General features: G+C 38.1%; 1 protein-coding gene across 1 annotated transcript in view; it reads right to left on the reverse strand.

Moving 5' to 3' along the window:
- Positions 1–22,077, reverse strand: part of LOC126248719 (E3 ubiquitin-protein ligase HUWE1-like) — a 454,581-nt gene that overhangs the window by 21,829 nt on the left and 410,675 nt on the right. Inside the window, exons 49-56 of the mRNA XM_049950025.1 lie at positions 20,755–21,565; positions 18,786–18,952; positions 16,998–17,188; positions 15,384–15,514; positions 15,027–15,309; positions 14,666–14,941; positions 6,411–6,599; positions 3,667–3,854 (exon numbers count right to left, since the gene is read on the reverse strand). Of these exons, the coding sequence (XP_049805982.1) occupies positions 3,667–3,854; positions 6,411–6,599; positions 14,666–14,941; positions 15,027–15,309; positions 15,384–15,514; positions 16,998–17,188; positions 18,786–18,952; positions 20,755–21,565 (2,236 nt within the window). The remainder of the gene's footprint in view (positions 1–3,666; positions 3,855–6,410; positions 6,600–14,665; positions 14,942–15,026; positions 15,310–15,383; positions 15,515–16,997; positions 17,189–18,785; positions 18,953–20,754; positions 21,566–22,077) is intronic.

A 22,077-nucleotide genomic window follows, 5' to 3' on the forward strand; every position in this document is an offset into this window, starting at 1 on the left:
TTATGTCTAAGGCAGATAGAGGTAATTGTAAAGCTGTCATCACACCTTAAATTGCTTTGAACACAACAGTGCTTTATTATAATAGGCTCATAGTAGATGTTACGCCTCTGCCTTCCTCCAAGCTTTGGAACTACATTATACAGGAAGTTATTGTGGACTTAGCGTCTTTACATATTCAGCTTCATTCCAGATCTCAAACAACTGGTAAGAGGCAAAAATCTTAGGACAGATCGGGAATTAAACCCTGCACTCTCTTGTGAAGTCCCTGCTTATGCAATAATAATAATAATAATAATAATAATAATAAACGTCATCAACTCTAAACTTTGTGTTCTGACAATGGTTGCCTAAAATTGCATAGGAATATTTTTTTAAATTTAATATGTATACATTTAAATCTTTGTGGTAAGATTTTTAATTAAAGTGTAAATGAAAAAATAAATTTTTTGCCTTTTCTACATCACTGAATATAACAGTATCAAATCAGTTCTGTTGTAAATATGTACATGTATACCACTGGCCACAATCATTGCGATACCATGAAGGTGGCATGCAATAAATGTCTACTTTGCATGAAGTGTACTGCTTGCTTGAATATAATTAGAATTTCATCACTACAGCATAAAGTAGGTGGAAGTAATGCCATCTACATTCTGTGTATTAGAAAGATTATGCAGCAGGTCTAATTGTGAAAAGATCTTACTAAACCTCATATAAGAAGGAGAAATGTCCAACAGCCCGCCATAATTTGACAACAGATAACTATGGCCTAATGAGACTGTTTCATTGTTTTACAATATTGCTGCTCACACTGATGAGCGTCCCACAATTGTTATGCAAGTTAGGAATCTGTGTTCAGGAGGACCCAAAAAAATGCCATGCAGCATCTCAACAGGTCCACAGGACTAGTGTCATGACCTCTAGAGCATCGTGGACAATCAGCACAGTGATCACTGTTTCACCTCCCTTAGCATAACAGAAAAAAGGGCCATGCCAACAACTGTATGGCTAATTAGAACACTAGATACAGGTGTGACACAAAGTCATCTTTCCAAACGAGTACCTGTTCTGTGTACAGCATCACAAGGATGTATCCATGTGTAGAGACTCCAAGGAGAAAGACAAATATAAGATTGCATTTGTTGTCACCATACAGGTCCAACCGTAAGGAGCCACGGGGTACACATCATCATCATCATCATCATCATCATCTCTGGTTGGCACAGACAGCAATTTGGACACCAACCACTACAATTCTGATGTGGCTACACCCTCTTTAATTTTATCTTTCAACTAGGTCATATAATGCCATATGTTGCCTTTGCTGTCTTTACCTACCTTGATACACAGGATGTTAAACTTTAACCCTCATCAGTGCACTCTCTGGACTTCTCACCTGATGACAACAGCTGGTCATGCAATACCAGGAGACTGGCACACTACCACTCACCAGCCACCATGACTGATTAACTCTGGTATTGAGTTGAAGCATTATGACCATTATCTCCCAGCCAAGCTCATGCTATTCCCAAATAGGTTCAAGCCATTTTTGCTGCAATAGGCAGCAACTATGTGTACTAAATTTTGTACCCTGTACACCATCCAATCACCTAAAAATTCTGTAGTATATTCTTCCTAAGGTATTGTATGTGCACCATAAATAATATCACATTATTTGCTATCCCTCCTGGAGTTACAATTTAGATGTACAGCAATGTATTCTATATTATTGTTTTAATGATGTGTTCCAAATGCTTGAGAATATTTTTGCAGTGGATCTAGAGAATGAAGAACCTAATCCCATGTTACAATGTGTACTGATGCCTATTTTACAGAATTAAAAACTTTGATTTTATTTTGCTCTAAGTATTCACTCCAATGCTGGAACAAAAATAAGAATCCTGTTTTATATTTATTCTTACAGATATGTGACAAAGAATTTACTTCATCATCAAACTTCATCTTGTTAGAAAATACTGCCAGCATTTTTGATCTAATTATGCGAAGAGGTGAGTGGCAGTAAAGGGAATGGGGGGGGGGGGGGGGAATGGTGGTGGGGGTTAGTGTTTAACGTCCCGTCGACAACGAGGTCATTAGAGATGGAGCGCAAGCTCGGGTTAGAGAAGGATTAGGAAGGAAATCGGCCGTGCCCTTTCAAAGAAACCATCCCGGCATTTGCTTGAAATGATTTAGGGAAATCACGGAAAACCTAAATCAGAATGGCTGGAGATGGGATTGAACCGTCGTCCTCCCGAATGCGAGTCCAGTGTGCTAACCACTGCGCCACCTCACTCGGTGGGGGGTGGAGGGTAGGGGGACTGGGGGTGGAGGGGGACTGGGGGTGGAGGGGGAATGGGGGGGAGGGGGAATGGGGGGAGGGGGAATGGGGGGGAGGGGGAATGGGGGGGAGGGGGAATGGGGGGGAGGGGTGTCTGTAGTAGTTTAGCTCTGAAGAAGGGCACCACAGTCAGTCCCCTCAGTTACACACCGAGTTGTTACCTTTACTACTTGTTCTTTAAAGGAGGGGTGGGAAGTGGTGGGGGGTGGGGGAGCAGTAGTTTCCTCACAAATACAATCCATAGTTTTGTTAATACCCAGAAGTTACACCATCTGCTAAATTGCTGCATGTTCAATCTTAATTTTATGTCACACTGCAAAACCATCTTTCTACAAACATCTTTATACTGCTGCCACAGAGAGTGTTAGAGGCAAGGAAAATAAACTGTTTGATAAAATTTGTGCACTAGCAGAACTACACAGGAAAGAAAGAAAGAAAGAAAGAAAGAAAGATTATGAACACAGTAAATGAATTGACAAGTTGAGAAACACAGAAAATAAAAATAATAATCTGAAATGTTTACAACACAACACTGTTATGGACTCGTGCATTAGTTAACCTTATAAATCAAGGAAGATACACAAGGGCATTCTGAAAAGAAATGTCTTAATTTTTTATGTAAAAAGCTCTTTAAGCTTTTTAAATGAAACAAACATTATTAACATTCTACATCTTTAATATTCATGTCCACATACTTTCAGCCCTTTGCCACCGGAAGGCTCCAAATTTCAGTGTATAACATGGCAGTGTGTAAATTAACTATGTCTGTGCATGACAAACAGTAGCTGTAATCAAGTTGGAAATTCTAAGTGTTCATCCACACATGGAGCACCCCTCTCCCTCAGCAAGACAAAGCCAGAGCACACACACAAATGCTATGACATCTGCAAAAATCTGATGCCTTGGGTTCACTGCCATTGATCATCCTCCACACAGTCCCAGCCTGACCTCATCTGATTTCCAAAATCAAGGACTTCACTTTGATAATGTGCAAGGTGCAATAATGTACAAAGGTGGTGCAAGCACGGGTGAGGTTGTGTGTCCGTCAAAAAAGTCAAACATTCTACAGTGATGGTATCAACACACTACTCTCATTGGTAGAAACGTGTTCATTACTAGGGTGACTATTTTTGGAAATAAATATGTAGATACGGAGAATAAAGATGTAGAATGTTAGTAAAGTTTGTTTTATTTAAACAGCTTTCAGTTTTTCATATGAAAATTTTCAGAGGGACTACTTTTCAACATACCCTCGTATATATAGCATCATATAAGAACTACTTTTCTTTCAGTATAATGTAGCAAGGAAATACGAGATATCAACTTACCTCAGCACTGAAGGTGAGATCATAACCTAATGAACTGATGTGGTTTTCCATTAAATAAACCAAACCTTGATAAAAGGTATAGTCCTCACTTTCCATATCCGTGTATTTAACAGGAATTCCAAGGATATGTTTGTAGAAAGATCTTGTGAAATAACATTCAAGAAGTTTGTTGTCATAAATGGCCTTTGCTGAAAAATTTGGAAAGTGATACACAGATTAAGAATGACAGCTGCAGTACAGACAAGGAAATAATATGCAAAGAGAGAAAGTGGTAGTAAAACTCAGATCAGCCGCTTAATTGCTTCTCATTTACACATCACACTCTCTCTCTCTCTCTCTCTCTCTCTCTCTCTCTCTCTCTGTCTGTCCATCCCTTCCCCTTCCCCCTCTGTACTTCCACCTCTATCTCTATCTCTCCAGCCATCCATCTCCTCTTGGCCCTCTTCCTATCCATCTCCTCCTACCCCACCTTTCTATTCATCTCCTCCTGCCCCTATCCTATCCATCACCTTCCTTTCTCTCTGTCCCACCCCTTCTTCCCTTTCCCCTCACTCTGCCAACCCCCTCCTGCCCCTATCTCTCCTATCCATCCCTTGCTGCCCCCCCCCTCCTCTCTCTCTCTATCCAGTCCTCTATCCACCTCAGCCTTCCTCCACAAAAGCTTGATGAAGCAGGCCAATACAACCACAACAACAAGCCTGTTATGCAGAACAATAAGCTAAGCTGATACTACTGCAACACTCCTACTGAGCAGAGCAGCCTACACGTTTGGGTCTGGATAGCAATTTCTCGCCCCCTTATGTGTAGATTGCTTTGCAAAACAGTTCAATGAGGTAGGATGATACTATTCTCCACATGCCATGCCTGTTGTGCAGGGCATTTTTTGTGGTTTGCCTTAGAAATATCTAGAGGTAAAAACAATTAAAACATACTTTATTCAAAAACTTGTTAATGACTAAGAATGTTACCATTGTAAGCTCTACAGACATCAGAAATTTATCAGCAACTTTTTGTGTTATTCTTTCTTCTGCTGATTTTCTGATATTAATAATGGTAACAAGTTTAGCCTTCAACCACTTAGAAATCAGTACAAAACCCTTCCTGGAGATTAAATACTTTTACAACTAGAGCAAAAAGGAGATCCTACATACTACTAGTAAAATTACAAATATTCCATGTCTGGGACAGATTGCATACAGGCTAACAAGAGATGCAGGCTATGTAACTTAAAAGATGATGTTCTGACCATAATTTCCTAACTATTGCAAGCTGGTAAACTCAGTATAAATGCAATTCAAAATTCTTCAGAATTAACCTATGATAATGGCTGCTCTGAAAAAAAAGGTACACTTATAACAGGGTTTCAACTTACAACTATCTGTGGCCATTTCCATATACAAGGTCTGTTTAAAAAATTCTGGAACATTCATAATTCTACACCAATGGTGTGTTGGAACAAAAGGCAGTTAGCATCCCTGAACATGGCTGTGTTTACTGTGTAACTGGTGGAAGTTTTATTGTTGTGTGTCTGGTAATTATTGTTTAGTGCTGTCCTGAGTAGAACACAGTTTGCAAATATCGAGATGGCAGAGCTAGAGGAGCAATGCATCTACATTAAATTTTGCACGAAACTCGAGAAAACCCACTGAATAATGCAGGAAGCCTACGGTGATCAGTGCTTAAGCTGTACTCAGCATTACAAATAGTTCACACAGTTTCAAAATGGCCGGATGGAAGTTGAAGGCAACCCTCGTTCGTAATGCCCCTCAATGTCTACCGATGATGCTCATGTCAGGAACATCAATGAAACTGTGAGTGTCAATCGAAGACTGACTGACCAAGAGGTTGCAGAAGAGCGTAACATTTCAGTTGCATCATGTCACGAAATCCTGAGAAGGAAACGGCCTGAAATGTGGCAAGACAATTCCTTGATCTTGCATTGTGATAATTCACCTGCAAATTCATCCCTGTTTATTTGCGACCATTGTGTGAAAAATGAAATCACTGTGCTGCCTCAACCTCTGTACTCTCCAGACCTGGCTCCTGCAGACTTTTTTATTTCCAAAGTTGAAAACCCTGTTGAAAGGGCAAAGATTTGCAATGATAGACAAGATAAAAGAAAATTTGCAGGTGGTGCTTCACACGATCCAGCAAGAATTGGAATTGGAAACAGCATTATGAGCAGTTTGTTGACTGTGAAGGAGAGTATTTTGAACAAGATCATGCACAATATGTAAAAGGTATGTGTAGAAAAATTTCCGGCATTTTTTGAACAGATTGCACACAAGGTCTGTGAATGCATGTAAACATAAGCAAAAATTCCTGTAAAATAAGACTTTCAATAACTTAGTTGCACACAAAAATGATATAAATCAAAAGAAGTGTATTAGTTAGCTGGTAAAATGTTTCTGGAATTGCAACTACATGGCTAACTGAACTCTAAGTTGAAGTATTGCAGCAAATTTGAACACAAACTGAAACAGAATTTCAACACGGTATGTTCATATCATGGGACCATTTTGAAAGTCCCATTGAGTTCACAGTGGCTAATTTGGTTGAAAGTGAATATATTACACACATTAAGTGCTATTTAGGCATTACACTCATGTCAGCACTATGACATACTATTCATTGTCCAAAGATGGCATCTGCCCTGTAAAACAGTGTGCAATTATGTAAGTGGTATCACTATATTTTACAAGAATCAATATTATTAATCAATATAAATAATTTGCAGAACTTACCAATAACACGCCCAACAAACTTGAAGTAGCAGAGATGGTTGGGATTGCAATGAGAAGATGAGTTTATCATGTAGGTTACTCTATCTCCAGGTGAAGTTGTAAATAAGGCATACATTGGATTAAATATCTCCCGTGATATAATAACATACCACTCCCTCAACAAACCACCTGCATCCTGGCCTTCTTCACCTTTAAAGTACATCAGTTACATTTGTAAATTGAAAAAGTATCGGCAAGGGGAAAAAAAAAAAAAAAAAAAAAAAAAAAAATACATCATCTTACTTCTACTAAAATTTCAATAGGAAATTACTGAAATCGGTTAGCATGTAACTATGTTGCATAGACTGTAATAAAAAAATTGTCAGATGATTTTCCTTACTGAAATGTAAGTGAAATTGAACTCTGAAACATGAATAATTTTTAATGTATCAGTCATTATTCTTGCTGTACACACCTATTTAAGAGACTAATTAGATCCAAATGCAAGATGACCTTGTATTGTTGCTTGTGCTTGTCAAATCAGTAAACAAAAACTATCCTACAAGAAGTTCTCAACAAATATCAAGTCTTAAACTGTTGTCAATGCCTGTCCAACGAGTTAAGTAAAAGAGACAAGATCAAGCCAACAATACAGCAATTCTTTTGTCAACGATCAAATTTAAAATTGCAGCATGAAGCATACTAACAGGCATAAGAGACATGCCAGTAAGAGAACAATTAGAAGGAAAGACGTGTCAATTACTAACAGGAAATATAGGCATACGAGCTGCTTCCTCTATTTGAATGCAACTTCCCATTCTATATCAGCAAGAAATTCTTCAAACAGTCCATCATTGTTCGAAATAACTTGAAGTGCAAAAATATTTAGAGATCTTTTTGTGTCTTTTTACAAAGAACTTTCCACATTTTGTGTTTTGGTGTTGATCAATATTTGTTCTTCACTGAACATAATAGGCCTTCAATTAATAGATTCAGTAACAACTTTAGGTCTGCAAGCACAAAGCAAACATTTACACACACAGCACTAAGTATGTTTCCTGAGTAACTCAGTATGAAGATTATTATTTCGATGTTTAACGGAAGGAGTTAACAACAACCTTTCAACAAACTTGCAAACAACAAATTTTAGCACATAAAAATTCTCTCTCTAACTGCATTAGTCTCATTTTCATAATCATGTGAGTGTATCTACATCTACATCTACATGATTACACTCTAAATGCGCTCTGGAAAAATGAACACTTAAATATTTCTGTGTGAGCTCTGACTTCTCTAATTTCATCGTAATTATCATTTCTCGCTATGTACGCAGGAGCCATCAGAATATTTACACATTCAGAGGAGAAAGCTGGTGATTGAAATTTCACAAGAAGATTCTGCTGCAACGAAAAACACACTTGTTTTAATGACTGCCATCCTAATTCGTGCATCTCTCCCCTATTTTGCAATAATACAAAAATGAACTGCCTTTCTTTGAACTTTTTTGATGTCCTCCATCAGTCCCCTCTGATGCGGATCCCACAATGCACAGCAATACTCCAGAGCGGGGTGGGGGGCAGACAATAGTAGTGTACACAATCTCTTTAGTCAATGTGTAGCATTTTCCAAGTTTTCTACCAATAAATTACAGTCTTTGGTTTGCTTTACCCACAATTTTGTGTATGTAATCATTCCAATTGAAGTTACTTGTAGTTGTAATCCCTAAGTATTAAGCTGAATTAACAGCCTTTAGTTTTGTGTGACTTATTGTTTCACCAAAATTTAGCAGATATCTTTTAGTACTAAATTGGGTAACTTCACACTTTTCATTATTTACAGTCTATTGCCACTTTTTACACCATACTGATATCTTGTCCAAATCATTCTGGAGTTGGTATTGATCATCTGATGACTTCGCAAGATGGTAAATGACAACATTACCTGTGGGCAATCTAAGAGGGCTGTTCAGATTGTCTCCTACGTTGCTTATGTAGATAAGAAACAGCAGAGTGCCTATAACACTTCCTTGGGGAATGTCAGATATTACTTCTGTTTTAGTTGATGACTTTCTGTCAATTATGACAAACTGTGTCCTACCCAACAGGAACTCATGAATCCAGTCACACAACTGAGATGATACTCCATAGGCATGCCATTTGATTAGAAGACGTTTGTGAGGAACAGTATCTAAAACTGTTCTGGAAATCTAAAAATACAAAATCAATTCAACAACCCCTGTTGATAGCACTCATTACTTCATGAGAATAGAGCGCTAGTTCTGATCCACAAGAACGATTTTCCTGTATCCGTGAGGACTATTAGTCAATAAATCGTTTTCTTTCAAATAATTAATATTAACACAGAATATGTTCCAAAATCCCACTGCAAATCGACATTAGTGATATGGACTGTAATTCAGTGGATTGCTCCTGTTTCCTTTACAACTGTCCAGTCTTTAGGTACACATCTTTCGATGAGCGAGCGGTTGAATATCATTGTTAGATATGGAGTTATTTTATCAGCTTACTCTGAAGGGAACATGACTGGTATGCAATCTGGACCAGAAGCCTCCCCTTTGTTAAGTGATTTAAGCTGCTTCTCTACACCAAGGATATCTACATCTGAGTTACACAAGATGGCAGTTTTTCTAGATTCAGATCCTGGAATATTTACTTCATCCTCTTTGATGAATGAGTTTCGGGAAAGCACGTTTAGTGCTTTAGTGACACTGTTATCAGAGACATAACAATTGTTACCATGCAGTGAAGGTATTGATTGAATTTTGTCACTGGTGTATTTTACACATGACCAGAATCTCTTAGTTTTCTGCTAGATTTTGTGATAAAGTTTCATTGTGGCAGCTATTAAAAGCATCTTGCATAGAAGTTCCCGCTAAATGTCAAGTTTCTATAAAACTTCACCTATCTTCTCTATTTTGTCTTCTTTTTAAAGTGGCATGCCCTTTTTGTTGCTTCTGCAAGACTGCTCTGACCTGTTTAGTGTACCAGGGGAGATCAGCAAATCACTTATTAATTTATGTGGTATATATCTCTCAACTGTCATTGATAAAATTTCTTTGAATTTAAACCACATCTGGTCTATGCTTACTTAGTCAGATCAGAAGGAGTGGAGACTGTCTCTTAGACAGGTGTCTAGAGTTTGTGTTTATTTTTGGTGGGCTTAGATGTTACAGTGTTCAGTCTCACTATAACTGCCTTTGTGGTCATTAATCCCTGTAACTGTCATGATGCTCTCTATTTGTTGCTAATAGGTCGAGTATGGTTTCGCAATCATTTACACATTGCATAGGCTATTGAACTAATTGTTTGAAATAATTTTCTGAGAAAGCATTCAGTACAATTTTGGTCAATTTTTTATGCCTACCACCAGCTTTAAGCATGTATTTTTCTCAGCATATCGAGGGCAGAATGCAATCATCACCAACAAAAATTGTAAGAATGTGATACCTATTAGAAATGAGATTCAAGTGTTCTTTGACCTGTTCAGAAACTGCATCACCAGAGTCAGTAAAATTATTAACTTATTCCAGTTGTGAAGTATAACCTCTTACCCATATTAACTCACAGGAACTATCCACTTCAATTTCACCACAACATAAATTAATTCTGACAGCAATAAAAACTCCACCACTGGCTGAATTTAATCTGTCCTTTCTCAAAATGATTTTGGTACTCTGAAAAAATTTCATCTAAACTTATTTCCAGCTTTAGCCAGCTTTCTGTACCTATAACAATTTGAGCTTCAGTTCTTTCTAATCAGTGCTTGCAGCTCCAGTTCTTTCCCAACACAGCTACAACAATTTACAAGTACAATATCACTATTTGCTATCTCTACCTTACTGTGTTTGCCCACCACCCTTTCAGACTGACAGCCTTTCTGTAGTTTCCCCGAGACCCTCTAACATAAAAAAACTGTGCAGTCCTTTCCACACAGCCCCTACTAGCCATGTAAGCTGCTTCCTGTGTGTATGGAAGCATGATCTATTAAGCAGAACTTGGAAACCCACCACCTGATTGCGCAACTTGAGGAACTTTCAGCCTACACAGTCGCAGGACCGCATGAGCCTCTGTACCAAAGGACCACAGTCAGTCCTGTCGACAATGCTGCAGATGGTGAGCTCTGGCTTCATCTTGCAAGCAAGACTGGCAGTCATTACCAATTCAGCTAGCTGGCCGAAACCAGAGAGAAACTCTTTTGTTCTTAAGTGACACACATCGTTGGTACAGACATGAGTCTACCACCCACAACTGGCTGCACCTTGTGCTCTTCATGGCATCAAGAAGGATCCTTTATCTGGAATGACTCCACCCGGTCTGCACACTGAGTGCACATTGCACTTCTTCCCCTCCTTTGCAGCCATACCTCTCAAGTGCTCATCACATGCCTAATGTTGGAGCTTCCAACTACTAGCAAACCCACTCTCTGTAGGCTGAGAGGCTTCCTCTGAAACAGGGGGAACATCCGCATCTGGCTCAGAGCCTGAAACCTGTTTGTCCAAAAAACCAGGGCAGCCTTCTGATTAGCCCCATAGTAATTCTTTTGCTGCCTGCCAGACCCACGAATGACCTCCCATTCAACCACAGATGGGGGGTCAGCCTCAGCATATCTGGGAGTATGCGTGCGGAACGATTTGAAGTGGAATGATCATATAAAATTAATTGTTGGTAAGGCGGGTGCCAGGTTGAGATTCATTGGGAGAGTGCTTAGAAAATGTAGTCCATCAACAAAGGAGGTGGCTTACAAAACACTCATTCGACCTATACTTGAGTATTGCTCATCAGTGTGGGATCCGTACCAGATCGGGTTGACGGAGGAGATAGAGAAGATCCAAAGAAGAGCGGCGCATTTCGTCACAGGGTTATTTGGTAACCGTGATAGCGTTACGGAGATGTTTAGCAAACTCAAGTGGCAGACTCTGGAAGAGAGGCGCTCTGCATCGTGGTGTAGCTTGCTCGCCAGGTTTCGAGAGGGTGCGTTTCTGGATGAGGTATCGAGTATATTGCTTCCCCCTACTTATACCTCCCGAGGAGATCACGAATGTAAAATTAGAGAGATTAGAGCGCGCACGGAGGCTTTCAGACAGTCGTTCTTCCCGCGAACCATACGCGACTGGAACAGGAAAGGGAGGTAATGACAGTGGCACGTAAAGTGCCCTCCGCCACACACCGTTGGGTGGCTTGCGGAGTATGAATGTAGATGTAGATGTAGATGTAGCATAGGCAGTGAGCACGGCAGCCACAGCAGTGGACTGAATGGGACACACGTGGGATGTACTTGACATCCCTCGGATCCCCACATCCAACCACCTACAGTGACACCCACTGGCAGCAGGTTTAAGCTGTATGATGGAAGCCAACACAGCCTGAAGATTTGAGTGAAGGGTCACCAACTCAGCTCACATCTGTACACAACAATCACAGTCCCTATCCATACCAGAGACAGCAAAAGATACACTAGACAGTTAAACGTGGAATTGTGCCTGATAAATAAACACACATGAAATTAATGACTTGAAACTAAAGAGCACTCAAATATGCAAGAAAGTACAGAAATAAACTAGTAACTACATAGATAACTGAAAATAAGTTGCTCCCGTTTGTAGCTCATAGAAATATGTAACAAATGAATGGCGTACTCGCCTTATTAGAAGCAGAAAAGTGAGGTGCAGTCTCACTGATGGTCTGACAGACACTGGTAATAAGAGTATGTGTTTAAAAAAAAGTTGTAATATTTTTCCTTATTAAGAAGTGTACAAAATTATCCAGCTTACTGTTTCAAAATTTGTGCTTTGTTATGTTTTTTCAATAAAATGTCTCCATCCAGTTTTTAGACTGTTGTTTCTCTTTTGAAATCATATGAAACATTCATGTCTCAAAGTCATGATGTTATTACAGAAGAAATACTATATGACAATCTACTGCAAGTATCTGTTACGTTCTATAATACAACCCCAGCCTCTAATTAATTTCCACTACAATCCCCTCATTATTTCCACTGCAATTGGCAGACCTGCACCTCATATAAAAACACCCAGCACAACCATTCCCCCTCCAAGTGTAATCTGTCAGACGGGCACCATCATCATTTCTTATATGCAAATTAAACATACATCCTTTCATCAGCTTCTACCTTCCAGATTACAGACACAGTACTTTAACATGCTGCAGCCAAATAATTCTTATAATTTCAGCTATGTGCTGGATCACTGCTGTGATAAAATATCCAACTGAACAAACTGTTCAGCCTCTACAATCTGAGCCAAACATCATTCCATGTACCACTTTGTAATGTTTTCCTTCACATGAGAGTCCAGCATCATACACTTCTACAGGTAGCCCCTCTTGTAAAAATGTTACTTTTCCTATGACATATGACACTTTTAAAGTATTTACACAAATGTTGCACTACAGGACATGGTGTCCAATCTCCTTTGCTGCCAAGAAGGACAATGCTTTCTCACCTTAAAGTGTTCTTCATTCTCATGAATTTTAAAATGAATGTTGATATGTATGAGGGAGAGAAAGTGAGAATCTTTCTTCATCATTTGCAATAAACAGTTTATGATAATAAGTAGTGACCTAAAAGTGAACTCTGCCTTCAGAAAGTTATGTACATTGTCATTCCAGGCATGTAAGCAAATCACTTATACCAAAATATTTCCAATTCCTGAAAATTTATTTCCTTAACACCCATTATATTATGTTCTTCATAACTCAAATCTATGACAGACTATATTACTAAATCATTACTATCTTTGATATTTTTCTGAAGTAAAATGGAGGAAAAAATAATCCTGCACTGTGTGGCTCACTTGCTATGTTTTATTTGAATTGGCTGTGGCAACCACTAACAGTTCATCTTCAGATCAACATAACTGATAAAAGAATGAAGAGGGGTTTGATAGCACAAAAACATGTAACATTAAAAAGATACGAACAGTGGCAACATAAAAATAAAAATCATACACAAAATTCATACCTATTATAGAGGAGCACAGCTTACCAACAGAGCAAGGGTTCATACAAAACTATGCAAATTGTACAAATTAAGCTATAAAGAACATTATGTTTACAGTCATATGAGAATAGACAAGTAAAAGCCAACTTGTGTGTGTGTGTGTGTGTGTGTGTGTGTGTGTGTGTGTGTAAACAAAACATTTGATTATATATATTATTACACAATGAGAGCAAAAATGTACAAGCCCACCCACTGAATTTTTTCTGGCCATCATCACACACTGATGTTGGGTATGTGGTAGTCTGCACTACCAGAAGGCTGTAGCACACAAACACCCATCATTGCCAAAGATGCTGCTCAACCTACTTCAGATAGTGATCTCTTTTGGCTTCCTTCTTATGTCCCTTACAAACATTTACATTTTTATTCTTACAGGTAATAATTCATATGTATGAACAGTCATGTTTTATGTATATGTACTTCCAGTCATTACTTTGATTATGCTATTATTTTAACATTGTACATGATGACAAAGGTGGCTTTTATTTCTATAATGTCGCAGAAATATGAACACATCATCATGTGAACTGCAACATACTTCCCTTTTATCTTCATTTTACAATTTTGATAGTTATCTGTGAGTTCTCACCCTGCACTTCAGCTGCAATTCATGGTAATCAGTATGAATTACTTCACAATATTTTATTTCTATTCTGCCATCGTATCTTTTTACTTACATTGCTATCAATTTTGTTCTACCCATGCTTTTTCCTTCCATTATCAGTTATGTGGATCTGAAGATGTGCTGTATCATAGATCAATACTGGTAATATGAATAAAACATAGCTAGTGATCCAAACTGTGTCTTTCCTTTGGAGTTACAGTGGTCACTATCCCCTGCCCCTATCTTGAGACATCAGGTCTTCAATTAAAGAAATTTTTATTGAGAATTCAATAAAAAGGAGGTATATTATTAAGAAAATCACGAAAACAGCATTATGGCCTATGGAATGTAGTTCTTCACACTATCTTCATTACACTTTTACACAACAGTATCAGTTCAATTATACTGATAGGAAACAATTATTTAGTAAGTTTTGTCATCACTAGGCTACAGTAATGGACTCTGCACAGCGTTCAGATAGTGTGCTGCTAAATACTGAACTGCAAAGACTCACCTATACACAAAGTTTTAATTTAATGTAATCATCCATATGGGAGACATTACTTAATTTTTGTACGATATATTCTATTCCGTAAAGATTCTGCTACATCAGTGAAGAGAGAAAAATGTTTACCTTCAAACACAATATAGAATCTATTTTTCCATTCATCTGCACTGCGACGATGCAGCTCTCTAAATGAATCTTCAAACACATGGCTTCTCCTGACATGTACAGCTAATTCTTCTCTGCGGATACCCTCATCCATTCGCTCTAGTTCTGACCGGAAGTAGCGCCTCTTTACATCAAAATCCAAAATCCTTGTATGGTCTACAAGCACAGCAAATGGTCCATCAGCTATATTTATTGTCGACTGCCGCAGTATTTCATTGAGGACAACTCTGTGGGTTTCTGGTGAGCAAAGAAAGATTTTAAAAATTTTAAGAGTCGCTGTAAGCAATGTAATGACACCCTGTTAAAAAGCAACAATAAGTACCAGCAAAGACTAAGAATTTTGGTTTTGTTGGAGGTCGTGGAACTGATACCGCAAACAAACTCTCCCAGTCAACTCTGGAACTGCTCGGAGAGGACTGTGGGTTTGCACTTGCTTCAGAATCTGGAGGTAGTGGTGAGACCGGGGCAACACTTTGTTGTGCCACACCAGATGTGGAAGCACCAGCCTGTTCAGCTTGAGTCACTTCCTGCCCTTTTGGTGCAGTTTTCTTCTCATCACTTGGTGGAGCAGGAGTGTGCACAAGAAAAAATGCTTCTACTGCAGGCTGGAAATAAAATTTGATGTAAGTCATGCAACCACAAATTGTGTATTATCAACAATTTACTAACCAGTTCTTACCTGCAAAACAAGAACTGCATGAGAATCTGGGGTATTGGACAATTCACTTAAGCAAGAACTCAATACGTCCCACAAGTCATCGAGAGGAAGCAAAGTTGCCAAGTGCGGCACTTCATTTGCTTCCGGATTTGCTGAAGAAAAGAAATATTTTTTTTAAATGTGAAAGTTTCTAATGTAAGCAGATGTTCAGTATTATCAGAGATAAATATCACACAAATAGGAAAAAAAATGTGAATCTAAAGTATTTTATTTCCAGAATTACATGAATGCTTGGTATCTGTTCTTTCAGAAATGTCCAAAAGAATAGACATCCGAAATTCATATAATTGGGATCATTTCAATGGGTTATGAATCCACCACCTTCAGTGTGAATGCACAATCACATTTGAACCCCGACGGGAATCTCAAAGTAGCGAACATGGAGGACATGGACAGGGACTGTGGACAGGTTATGCTAGGTGGGAATGTGGGGTGACCGAGGGGGCATACCGAGGTAGTCCGAGTAATTGTGATAAACACTGTGTCCAGGTGGCACAGTAGTTAAATGCAAATGCCTAGCAAACAGGAGATCCTGGATTCGAATCCCAGTCCGGCACACATTTTCACTTGGACCCGCTGACTCCGCACTAAGTCTCAATGGAGCTAACAGTGTGAGTTCCGTTCCTTTCCTTCTTTCTCCCTCCATCTTCAATTTACATAATACTTCCTGAATCAATCTAAAAAGCTATACAGATTATATTTATTTTTTCCTTTAACAACAATTTATTCCCGCAGTTACCAGTAAACAAGGAGTGTTATTCGGGGACTTTAAGAAAACAATAATTGGAAATATACAAAAGATTATTTTTATTTGTGTAATATTTTTATAGTCAACTCCAGCGAAAAAACAGGTCTCCATGAACTGCCCATGTGCTAGTGAAAAAGTTACAGTTTTTATTCGAAACATGCACTGAAATTGTCAGTACATTTTTCTCTACTCCCCTTTCCTTTCCAAGTAGAAATTGACTACCAGTTAACTATAATGCCTTTAATTTTCATGTGAAGATCACAACTGAACCAAAAGTAATATGTTCGAAGAGATGTTATGCACAGAAGAAGAAGAAGAAGAAACATTTGTAAAGTACCAGGAGAGAGAAAAGTAAGTTATACCCATGTCAAAAGGAAAGCTATAGGCAAAAGAAAGACCGAAAAATATTCAAATTAGAAATAATTACACAACGTACAGGATTTAAATGCTAAGTAAATGAATAATTGTGGAAAATATAAGTTTATTATGAAATTTTATATTCACAAAATAGTTATATACATCATGACTGCTGAATTTTGTAATACATCCTCTATACTGACAATTTGGAAAACTATGATGGAAATCATTTCTGCATTCAGTTCCAATAATTTGGCAAAAAATCGAAATCTAAAAGGCTTTTTCTTTCCCCAAGAAAGCAATTTTACAGCTCAGTTGATTTATTAGCGGAAATAAGAATTTTGCAGTTTTTATGTATTTTTCCTTATCAATCATTTGATACTAACTATAGCAACAGATATAATAAACCATGCTGAAAACTTTCTGTAAACATACAATTTAGCTTCAATCATGTCTGAACAATTACTTACCCACATTATCCTTCAGTCTTTTATGTGCCTCTTTGATGGCATCTCTTATCTGAACTATGACTTTCAGTGTTCTTAAGAAGAATGCCTGACTTGAAGTTTTTGATGTCAGCAAATTCACATTTGTTACAGACCAGTCGTAGCGAGCTTTCCCTTTGACAGGAGCATTTATTACCACACTGTGTTTGGTAAACCTGTCAAAAAGGACATATATGAATATATTTACACACACACACACACACACACACACACACACACACACACACACACACACACACACACACACACACATATTAAATATCACAGTTATGTAATAATAAAACATGAATTCTAAGTCTCCAGCACATGTCTTACGTATGTGATAACCAGATACTAGTGACTGCACTGAATGAGTAATATTACAGAGTTTTAAGGTCTCAAGAGAGTTGGACATCACTGTTTAAATAAAAAAGAAATAATGTGATGATGACTAAACAGACTCAACTGAAACAATTTGAAGTTGCTAAGCGACATGTGTTGTGAAGTGTTATGCACAGCTGGAGTATCGGAGTATCCAAGTTTTTATTTTTGTAAAAAAAAAAAGTGATGAATGTGATGTGGAAATAATATGGATAGTGTGTAAGTACTATAATACTTCACTAAATATGTTGCTTGTCAACTTCCAGTTGTTTAAGTTTGGTTAATTTAGTCATCATCACATCATTTGTTTTTTATTTAAACACGGATTTCCAACATTGAGCAATGACACATATAACTGAATGTGCGTGTGAATTCCTAAGGCACCCAACTGCTGCTGTTATCGGTCCCTAGACTTACACATTACTTAAACTAACTTATACTAAGAACAACAGACACATCCATGCCCGAGGGAGGACTCTGACCTATGGTGGGATGGTATAATTGAATGTAAAACCCACTGAACATAGGCGCAAGCCCAAAACAGACTGTGTATTAAATAAAATCATTGTCTATTGTGACTGGTAGCAGTTGGTATTCACACCCTACAAAGGAAGTCACGGAATTAAGCTCCATCCACCATGGATAAAATTCACTCATAGAATAAACATTGTTAGGAACTAAGTACCTGTCCAAACTGACCAAGGTTTCTGGAAGAAATCAAATGTGTCATGTGAGAAACATGTTCCTAAAGTAAACTGTGTAAACAACCAAACAGAAATAATGATTATGAGCTACTTACTCATAGTCAGTTTTCTGGTAATTAGTGAGACAGTAACAGTGAAATAGCAATTACACATTTCAAACTGTCAAATATAGCCATATCCTGAATATTGATTGATATGTAATCTCCTCTGATATATTTATTATGCAAGACTTTTACTAAAGAGTGTTACCAGACAAGTTTTTATTTCATGTAAGCTTAAACTGTATATGGCTACCTTGATTATACTGAATGTAATTTGTCACAGCCAACTTTGATGATGATAGCAAATTAAATGGTGAACTACTTCAGTAGGACTTAACAAGAAATGGGGAGGTATATTCGGAGAGAGATTTACTCCAAGTAAAGTTTCCAAACACCACCTATCATAATTATGAAACAAGCCAGTGAAACAGAATAAAACATACAAAATGCATTAAACAGCATGCCATGGCAAAAAAATGTTTTGATCCAATAACAGTAGCCTCTTGATGGATGGGCTATTTCAAATGTGTGAACTGTATACCAGATACTTTGTAAATTATGGATACAAAATTCTAATATAAACTTTAAGTAAATCTCAATAGGCTGGTAATATGCTATGCAACGAAGCCTAGTAAGTTAGAACACACCTGTCCATTAAAGTTCCTTTTGGAAGTTTATCTGTAGGTGAAGTATCATCTTCATGTTGTCTTTTCAGTCTCTTATTTGAAGCCTTCAGATCCTTCAATACTTGCCCTATATGCTGTTTCAGCATCTTTCCTAGCTCCATGGCACCTTCAACCAAAAGATCTAAAGTCTGTTTATGGAGAAAGAAAAAACAAATTAGTCTAATGAATAAGTGAGTGTAACTGTATCATAGTTGCATACTCTTAACATTTTTAGGAATTTCATTTGATTTAATGAATCATTTCAAATACTCCAGTCACCACCCAACCACTCCAGCTGCCGCTAGTAACAGCAACAGGATCTTTGCTGGTTTGGAAATTTTCACAGTGTATGGCATTTACAAGCCTGTCAGATTTTGAAAGACTGATTATCCCACATGAGATAAGAGGCCGGGGGGGGGGGGGGGGGGGGGAGGCATAAGTAATGAGCATCTGAACAAAAAGCAACATTTGAATCTGAAGCAGTTTTTTCACAACAGCAGCTCATCACTCGATAAAAAGCAATAGTAGCTATAGCCATATATTGCATACCACGCAGTCTGGCAAGAACAATTGGAAGGTCAAAGACAGAAATAACTGACCCAAGATATCAGATTAGATTAGGAAAGAACTGTTAGGGGAATATGCGAACAACCTTAGGACAATGTTACTGATTTGCAACTACTGGACAATGTTACTGATTTGCAACTACTGAACAAGTGGTTGGCACATGCAGGTTTGCGTGCCAAAATGGAGGGTCTTCTGGCTATGATATAGGATCAGGTCACTGTGACAAGAAACAACTGGAACTACACGCTGATGGTCCACTCAATAGATGACAGTTGCAGGAAGTTTGGAGATCAGAAGGAGATCGTATCACACATTACATCTGGATGTAAAATCTTTGTAACCATAGAATACTTGAAAATGCATGACAAAATTCTCAAAATTTGGGATAGGACAAGAAGCTAATTTGAGACTTGTGTCTGTATTACAGATACAGTCCTCTCACTATTATAGGCAACAAAACATTCAATGGAACCACAGCATAATATGCAATAAAACAATACATTTTAACTGATCTGACATAGTAATGACCAATAAACCCGAGCAAGTCACCTTCCTTGTAGAAGTCATTATATCCAACACCTATAATTTGTGAACCACTTGCAGTGAGATGATGGCCAAATACAGGGATTTGGTAGAAGAGGTAAAAGCCATGTGCAACATATGTCTGTACACATCATCCATTTGGTAATATCTGACACTGACAAAACAGTAAAGTCTAAGAGTCTAGGGAATTTACAACTGCATCCTTAGCTCTTCTGGCAACTGTAGGAGGCAGCTGTAATGAACACCTGAGGAATAGTTCATAAGGTTCTCAGAGAACATAGCTAACTAAGAAATAACTTTTTGTTCAAATAATCATTATATCAATAATATGTAAAAATGTGTAAAGCACCAACCACTACAACAATCTTATTTACACTCTTCTCCTCCACTGAAGAGAGAAAATTAGGGCTTAACATTCCATCAATAGCAAGGAAATTTCAAATGGACTGCATATTCTGATGGGAGTAGGACAGGGAAGCAAATAAGTTGCATCCTTCACAAAGCAACCTGAAACCTTCCCAGCATCCATTTATAAGAACAGCACAAAAAATCTTAATCTGAATGATCTTATGTACTTCACATTTTTTATGCCATAAGGGAATCTTAACTCCTTTTAAGGAGAATGCACCACTTTACTTTTGAACTGATCAATTCTCCAGACAAGGAGTTCACAATGTATTCTATACTGAAGCACCCTACGATCATGCACTACTTGATTCCACAAGAAGCTTACTGTGTCCCAAAAACCAATGGATAACCCCCCCCTCCTTTCTCCCCAACAATTCTATAAGGCAACTCTAATATTATGGTGTATTTACTTGAAAAATATTTAGAAACTTACAACACGTTTTGCTGGATAGAAACAATTTGCCAAGTTGAGGAAAAGTGTTGTTATGTCCTCCAATCCTTCTTCTGAACAGCAACGAGATGTCAACACATCAACTGCCAGCTTCATGTGAGGTTTTGAAATTGGCAGAAGTTCTTCTTTTGGCTTTTGTTCAGCACTGTCTTTCGAATCTGTATGGACTATTTCTGGCAGTCCAGCTGATACATGTGAAAGGAGCTTCAGCAGCTTGTCAACAAGTGGTTTGTCTTGAGTTATAGTGGTAGAACTCAAAAGAGCAAATAATCTTCCAAATGCTGAGCCTTCAAATATTGAAGGTGTCATTTCTTCTTCATCTGAAACATGAACTAAATATGGACGTACAACACTTTTCCCTTTTCTAGTGCATTGTGATTCTAACTTCAATAAGACATCCCAAAAATCTGCGGCTTCTTGTCTGGCAGTACGTCCAGTAGCTTGGCCAGAACCAGATGGCGCTTTTGACTTTGATTCCATTGACTCTTTGTTCTTGCTGTCCTTTGCGTCCTTGCTGTCCTTTGCGTCCTTGCTGTCCTTTGCGTCCTTGCTGTCCTTTGCGTCCTTGCTGTCCTTTGCGTCCTTGCTGTCCTTTGCGTCCTTGCTGTCCTTTGCGTCCTTGCTGTCCTTTGCGTCCTTGCTGTCCTTTGCGTCCTTGCTGTCCTTTGCGTCCTTGCTGTCCTTTGCGTCCTTGCTCACTCCTTTGATCTTGTCAATATCTCTATTCTTGAGACACAACAGGAAGTGAACAGGTAATCCTTTTGCCATTGATATGAGCACTTCAACAGTGTGCCTGGAAAAGAAATTACATTACACTTGCAACAAAGTACATTAACCCTGTACATATTAATTTTTTGGCAGATAATGTTCTAAAAAACAAGAACTTTTTTACTAATGAGAAAGTGCTTTAATGAATGTCATTACATATAGACAAATTGATATAAAATAAAGAGCTTCAAATTTTTGAAGACTGCCATACATAAAATCCCGAGTATACTTGTGCACCAGACTTTCCCTAAAGTAGCCCGACACTTTACTTTTTTACTTTCTGTGTAGACACAAAGTCTACCCAAGATTTTCACATGGACTTTAAATGTTATAGCTATGTGATAAGCATGAGAGAAGGGGATGATTGCCAAGCTGACATCACAGACTTCACAATACCACCTCGATTCCCTTCTTGCCTTTCCCCCCCCATCTGCATCCCAAACACAGCTGCATATCACCCATGTCTTTGAAGGATGTTTTTTCTTCACATTTGGTGAAATAATTGATGGATAATATGGTCAGTCCATCACTTGGGGC

Source organism: Schistocerca nitens, chromosome 3, assembly GCF_023898315.1.
Source record: "Schistocerca nitens isolate TAMUIC-IGC-003100 chromosome 3, iqSchNite1.1, whole genome shotgun sequence".
NCBI lineage: Eukaryota > Metazoa > Arthropoda > Insecta > Orthoptera > Acrididae > Schistocerca > Schistocerca nitens.